The following is a 7,132-nucleotide window of genomic DNA, read 5'->3' as shown; positions in this document are numbered from 1 at the left end:
TTTTTTACAGAACTCGATTTCGATTTTATTTGAATTAGTTATGAATTTTTGAAAATCGGAAAAAAAAATCAGGGTGGTGATCACCCTTCCCACGCGCGCGGAATGGCTGCTTATAGCCTCCCAGTGCTGAGGAATCTCGACAGGTCACCCCAAATGTGCGCGCGGATGGTATGCAATTTTTTTTTCGTTTTCTTCGATTTTTCATGCTATTTCATGGAATTAACTTCCGATTTTTTGTGTAGTTTTGTATTTTGATTTTTATTTTTCATATTTCAAATCTAATTATCAGAAATAAATTAATTTGATTTTTCAAAATTAATTTTAGATATTAGTGTAATTTGAATTCGAAAATAGCCAAAAATCATTTTTGCTTACCTCTTTTCTTATTTTCTTTAAAATTTGATTATTTTATCGTATTTTTAAATCTAAGGTCACATATTAAATTTTTTTTATAAAATATTCTATTTTAAGTAATTTGACTTTATTTAGATTTAAAATAAGATTACTATAATCATGGAATTTTAAAAGGAAATAAGATATTTTTGCTAACTTTTAAATTTTGTTATTTTTTCTTAAATTAAATTATAAAATCAGAAAATAGTATGTATTTATCATTTTCTATTGTATTGAATACTTAATTTATTAAATAACATGAAGTTTAAAAGTTAAGTTAGCAATTTTTTTTTTTTGAAATGATATTTAGATTACTTGAAACCTAATTTTTCAAAATTGTAGGTTTAATTTTAAATATTATTTATATTTCATTTTAAAATCCGAAAAATATTTTTTTAATCATTTTCGAAATACAATTAATTATTTAAAATTAAATAAATCCTACATCCAACTATCCAAATCTAACTTGTTGCAGGAGTATGTGTTTTAGATTGTTTGTAAGTTTTTTTAAAAACCTATTATTGCTTGATCTAAATTGACATGGTTAACTTGTTGACAGATCCAATGATCTGATTTTAACCCATGGTTCAATTGTCAATAGGTCAAGTAAATAATTTGTAACAGGTAAATTTTACATTCTTCTTTTATCTGTGTATGACCTAGTAACATGATAGGGTCCATCCAAATATGTGTGCCTGTGTGAGCCTATATGTTTATTTTATTATAGATGCATATAGGTTGTTGCTAAATAAAATGTCACACCCTGATAGATTTTATTTAGGTCCATTTAGTTTTTAGACCTATTCAATTAATAACAGTTATTCATTTTAAGGTTAAATTCCTCTCTTTTGGGCCTTGTGTGAGAGATGGGGGCCAATAGAAGTGGGTACGACATACTGAACCCAGCTCCCCCTCACATGAAGTACCCCAATTGTGAAGGCCCATTTACCTGATTTGAATAACTGTACTAGGTTAATTAAATTAGTTTAACCTAATAAAATTGATTAGCAACATAATTAAATTTTAAAATATATGAAATTTATTTTCATTTTAATATTTTAAAGTTAATTTTAAGAAAAACACTCTTAGTTTAAGATATTATTTCTAGATAAACTATTTGTATTTTTCTTGTATTTAATTAAATAAAGAATTTTAACTAACTAGATTCTTTCTGAAACTTACTTTTATTATTTCATTAAATATTCTTATTTAAGTTATAAATTAGTTATTACTAACTAATTTTCCTTATCAACTTAAATTTGAATATCTTTTGAATTTAATATTAAGTTGAGGAATTCTAGGAATTGGTTATTGAAGATTCTTAAGATATTTTTTAAGTTGATTTTAAACTTAAAATAGAATATTCTTAAATTAGGTAGTTACCACTTAATTTTGATATTTAATCAAATTTTATTTGGAAAATTTTAAGTTGCTTATTTTAGATTCTTTCTATAACAACTTAAATCAGATATTTTCTAAATCTTGAAAAGATACTTAGTTAATTTGAGATATTTTCTAGATAGTTATTTCTATACTAATTATTATTTCTAATATTAAATAGAAAAATATCATTGATTGTGAAATTAATTGTTTAATAATTAATTTTGGTACAATTCAAGTTAAGAATATTTTTCCTAGTATTAAACTAGAAATTAATAATTAAGCCTTATGTATACTTAATTATTTATTTCTTGAATTTAATACATTTAATTAAATTGAAAATTAAATATCTAAGTTGATTTCCATAATGATGCTTAAATATTGTTATTTTCATGACATTTAATTAAATAGAAAATTATTTTAAGTTGGGTATTTTTTTATAACAACTTAAATTTGAATAATTTTCAAAATATATTTTATTTATTTTATTAATCAATATTTTCGAAATTGCATTTGATTATGCAAGATGATTTTGAATTTATCTTAAAAAATATATTAAAGTTGTAAATTAATTATTTTAATTAATTTTTGAATCAACTTAAATCAATTATTTTTTTCATCCATTGATTAATAAACTAAAATATATCATTATTAGAAATTGAATTAATTAGTTAAAGAAAATCTAGATAGATAGTATTTTGCTTGAAGTATTTTTTCTAGTAAAGATTAATTTATTTTTTAAGTATTTCGAAAATTGTATAATTTTATACATTAATTTTACAATAGGGGTGAAATTCGGTCGGTTACGGTCAGTTTTTACCTGCTGCCAAACCCACCAGGCGGTTACGGTGTGATTGTTCACAAAACCGTAACCGACCGTTAACATCAAAAAACCGACCGTAACCGACCGCGGTTATAAACGGTTTTTAAACGGTTTGAAACGGTTTGGACTTTACAAGGCCCATAAAATTGGATTTAATGGTTTTTTTTTACCGTTTTTGACAGTTTGACCACTTATTATATGTTCCATTTACAATACTTTGATATCTATAATTAAATATAAAACTTATAATCATTCTAAAGTCCATAATAAATTACATAATTCGTCAAAGTCTTAAATTAAGTCCATAATAAATTACATAATTCATCAAAGTCCTTAATTAAGTCCATACTCCATAATAAGTTCCATAGTTGATCAAAATCCATAATAAAGTCCATATTGCAACATAAAATTCAAACTAAAATAGTCCAACCTCCAAATAAAAATAAAGAGTCCAATGTCCAAATAAAAATAAAAATAAAGAGCCCAATGACCAAGTTCATTATAAACAACAATATTTAAGGAATAACATGCATAGTCTAGCTTATGCCCAATCTAGCTTACTTCAGCTAGAGACTCCAAGGTAATAGTAGAAGCATCCTCTACAAAATTCATAAAAAAATGTGATGAACAAATGAATTAATTAAAATTAAAATAAGAGTATTATATTGTGACTATAATTCCACATTACCTGACACAACTTCAATTCAATCATGAAAAGTTTGCACTTCATCAATCTAGCTTGCTGCACCTTCTTGACTTGCTTCAGCTAGAGACTCTGATGTAATAGTAGAAGCATCCTCTACAAAATTCATAAGAAAATATAATGAACAAATAAATTAATTAAAACTAAAATAAGAACATTATATTGTGAATTTATAATTCCACATTACCTGGCACAACTTCAATTGAATCTTGAAAGGTTTGCACTTCATCCATGTATTGCCTTACAACCACAGGCTCACGTGAAGAGCTAAACCAATTTTGGAGCAAATGCATGCTTCAACCATTTTAGGAGTTAATGAACTCCTAAAATTATCAAGAATTCTACCACTTGTAGAAAAAGCCGACTCCGAAGCAACAGTCGACACTGGAGAAGCAAGCACATCTCTAGCAATTTCAGATAGTATGGGATATTTCTTAGTTTTTCCTTTCCACCATCCTAATATGTCAAAGTCATCAGATGTTGGATCCTCTGTTTGTTCCACAAAATAAGTATCCACCTCTGTTCCTCCACATTGTTTGGCTTGTTGTTGTAGGATCCATAACTGTTTGACACCAATATCCTCATCATTCAATGAGCTCAACTCTGAGACATTGCTAGAAGTTTGAGATGGGGTTTGTGACCCACTACCATTGGTGCTAGGAGTAAACCTCTCACCATATTCAGCAAACATGCCCCGCAGAGTCTCTTCAACAGATTTGATCAAAGCATCAACATCGTTCTCATCAAAAATGAAACTCAAACAATGTCTTGAATATGCCAACTTGTATCTTGAATCTAACACCATACCAAGTATCAACATATGATTCATTCTCTCACTTTTCCCCCAATACTTGTTAAACTTTTTATGCATATTGTCAGCCATCTTACTCAGTATGGGATCTTGACAATTAACTAGACGTTTCAATTGTCTATGAACATTAGATATTCGATCCAAATACAAGTTTGAAGTAGAATACAAAGACCCACTAAACTTTAGTGTCAATGTGTAAAATGTATTCAAGAACCTCACAAAGACCTTGGCATTTGCCCAATCATCATCACTTGGTGGACCATCTATTCTTTTTTCATTAAATCCATCACTAAAGTAATTGGAGTAGCTCTCATCATCTTCCAATCTCTCAAAGGCTTTTTGAAACTTCAATGCAGCTTCCAACATCAAATAAGTGGAGTTCTACCTCGTTTGCACATCTAAGCATAAAAGAGATTTAGACTCAATATTTTCCTCGGCAACATACTCCTTAAACGTCTGTAACCTTGCAAGTGAGGACCTAACATACCTAACAGCATTTCTAATACTTGAAATTGATGTATGCACGTCCTTCAACCCATCCCCCACTATCAAATTTATAATATGACAAACACACCTCATGTGTAGCATCTTCCCATTTAAAACCATGACGTCTTTCTTCTTCTCATATTTCTTTCTCAACTTATCTATGGCCACATCATTTAAAGAAGCGTTATCAACAGTTACACTGAAAAGTTTTAACCCTCCCCAATCTTTGAAGCAATTAACCAACTCTACTGCAATAGTGTCACCCTTATGGTTAGGAACTTGAACAAAGCTTATTATTCTCTTTTGTAAGACCCAATTTCGATCAATCCAATGTGCTGTTACACACATATAACAAATGTTTTAGATTGATGTCCATATATCAGTGGTAACACATATCCTTTGGCCTTTCAAAACCTTCCTCAACTTCTCTTTTTCAGATAAGAACATTTGATAAATGTCCCTTGCAACTGTTATCCTAGAAGGAGGGTCGAACTTTGGTTGCACTTCACAAATTGTCGAAACCCTTCCCCTTCAACATGTATAAAGGGCAACTCATCTAGAATAATATACTTAGCTAAGGATTGTCTAGCTCCTTCTTTGCACCATGAAACTGCAACTAAGCTACTAGCACACTCCTCAGTATCTTCCCCACCAGATTTTTTAGTGAGTGATAAGAGTTTTTGTTTCTTATCTTCCACTCTTATACTTAGTGGGTACTTTTTACACTGATTTTCTATCTGATTACGCAGTGTGCTAGTCCCATTTAATTTTGTGTCTGCTAGGGCTGTACATCGGTCGGTTTGGGCGGTTTATCCTATATATTTTCTAACACAATCTAAAGTTCGGGTTGCTAAAATTTAAGTGCAACCCGCCCAATTTAAAAAAAAAATCTGCAAACCGACCAACGGTTTGGACGGTTTGGTCGGGTTAACCCGCCCAAACCGGCCAATTTTTTTTTTTAGTTTTAAAAGTCAAAATCAACAAAAATTAAAAATATCACATTCTACCAAAGTACAATACCATATATATGACTTTAAAACTAATAATTAAGTATATAACTTTGTATTATTATATATTTAATCATTTATATTATATATAATAAAAACTAAAAAATTTAAAAAAAAAAAATAAAGGTGCAAAATCGGGTTGGTCGGGTTGGTCGGTTTAATTGGGCGGGTTGGACCTATTTTCAACCCGCCCAATTAACAGATTGGGCGGTTTGTAATTTTTTCGGGTTATTTCGGTTTGTAATTTTTATCAGTTTTTTCGGTTCGGTTTGGGCGGGTTATTCGGTTTAGGCGGTTTACAAACTTTTTTGTACAGCCCTAGTGTCTGCTGCATAATCTGTCCCACAATAATTACAAGCAGCTCTTGGTTTGTCATTGGGATGTTTCTTTGGTATCATCTTAAAATGATCCCACACATCTGATGTCAATCGTTTTTTTCTTGACTCAATTCTCTCATTTTTTTCTGTCTTCCCCTTCTCCCTCATCTTCCCCTTGCTTGTCTTACTCTTACTCGTACTCTTACTCCTACTTCTCTCATTTCTTTGTCTCTTTGTTCTTCCAACTCCAAAATCAACAGACTTATCACTACTATTATCATCATCATTTGTACTACACCCATTCTCAGTACTTGAATCACCTTCACCATGCTCTTCTATTCTATTTAAACTCATCATGACCTATTCTAAAAAAAAAAACTTTACTAAAAATTTATACAATAAAGCATACTAAACAAACAAAATAAAATAACAAAACACATTACATATACTAATTTGTTATGGACTTCTCTAAATATTTTTAAAAACCAAACAAAGCTTTAAACAACTATTAATGACAATCATCATATTTTGAAAAACTCATCTCAATCAAAAAATATATATTTAGTGAATTAAACATAAAACTTTTTCAATTCTTAATCACAAATTAAAAACAACTATTACAATAGTTTCAATTGATGGGAAAAACTTTTAATTTCTCACAAAAAATTTACATGAAAGATTACATAAACACTCAATATAATTAATCAATCTATTATTCATTCACATAAACACATTACAAATATGTTATAGTGTCATTGTTGTTGATACAGAATCTTAAGCCAAAAAATATCTATATAATTAATAATTAATCATTAAGTGCAAATTCAAATAAGAGGTCATAAAATGGTATTTTTTTAAAAAAAAAATGACATTAAAATAACAATTTTGTATCCAGCAAGAAATAAATTTCTCAATTTACTCTCTAATTCTATTTTTGTATATTCTGAACAGTATAATCTATTTTTGTATACTCTATTGTCTGGATCGACAACTAGACAATAGCATTACTTACACAGAACTACATTTGAATTTTAAAAGAGGGAAACTCAGTTCTAATATGCTATAATCTCTACATCCCAATTCAAACATACACTAAAGTCCTCTAATTTGTACATTAGAGTCAGACAAATCACTACTTATAGGACCAATGACACTATCAACCTCTCAACTTCATCACCAAATATGTCCCAAGCTTCTTCACTGAAAAACTTA

The 7,132-nt window shown here is 29.0% G+C and overlaps 1 protein-coding gene across 1 annotated transcript; it reads right to left on the bottom strand.

Annotated features, from left to right (window-relative positions):
• Window positions 1-2,540: 2,540 nt before the first annotated feature.
• LOC133031108 (zinc finger BED domain-containing protein RICESLEEPER 1-like) lies at window positions 2,541-5,108 on the bottom strand. The gene is made up of 3 exons (XM_061104430.1): window positions 3,487-5,108; window positions 3,285-3,395; window positions 2,541-3,195 (listed from the first exon to the last, which is right to left on the bottom strand). The coding sequence occupies exon 1, from the start codon at window positions 4,474-4,476 to the stop codon at window positions 3,541-3,543; it is 936 nt and encodes a 311-aa protein (XP_060960413.1). The 5' UTR covers window positions 4,477-5,108; the 3' UTR covers window positions 2,541-3,195; window positions 3,285-3,395; window positions 3,487-3,540.
• Between the last annotated feature and the right edge of the window lie 2,024 nt (window positions 5,109-7,132).

The sequence above is a fragment of the Cannabis sativa genome, chromosome 9, assembly GCF_029168945.1.
Source record: "Cannabis sativa cultivar Pink pepper isolate KNU-18-1 chromosome 9, ASM2916894v1, whole genome shotgun sequence".
Taxonomy (NCBI): Eukaryota; Viridiplantae; Streptophyta; class Magnoliopsida; order Rosales; family Cannabaceae; genus Cannabis; species Cannabis sativa.
This window is presented reverse-complemented; position numbering and strand designations above follow the sequence as displayed.

Coding starts and splice junctions, on each gene's coding strand:
- LOC133031108 (XM_061104430.1), bottom strand. CDS start 4,476: ATGTTGGAAGCTGCATTGAAGTTTCAAAAAGCCTTTGAGAGATTGGAA.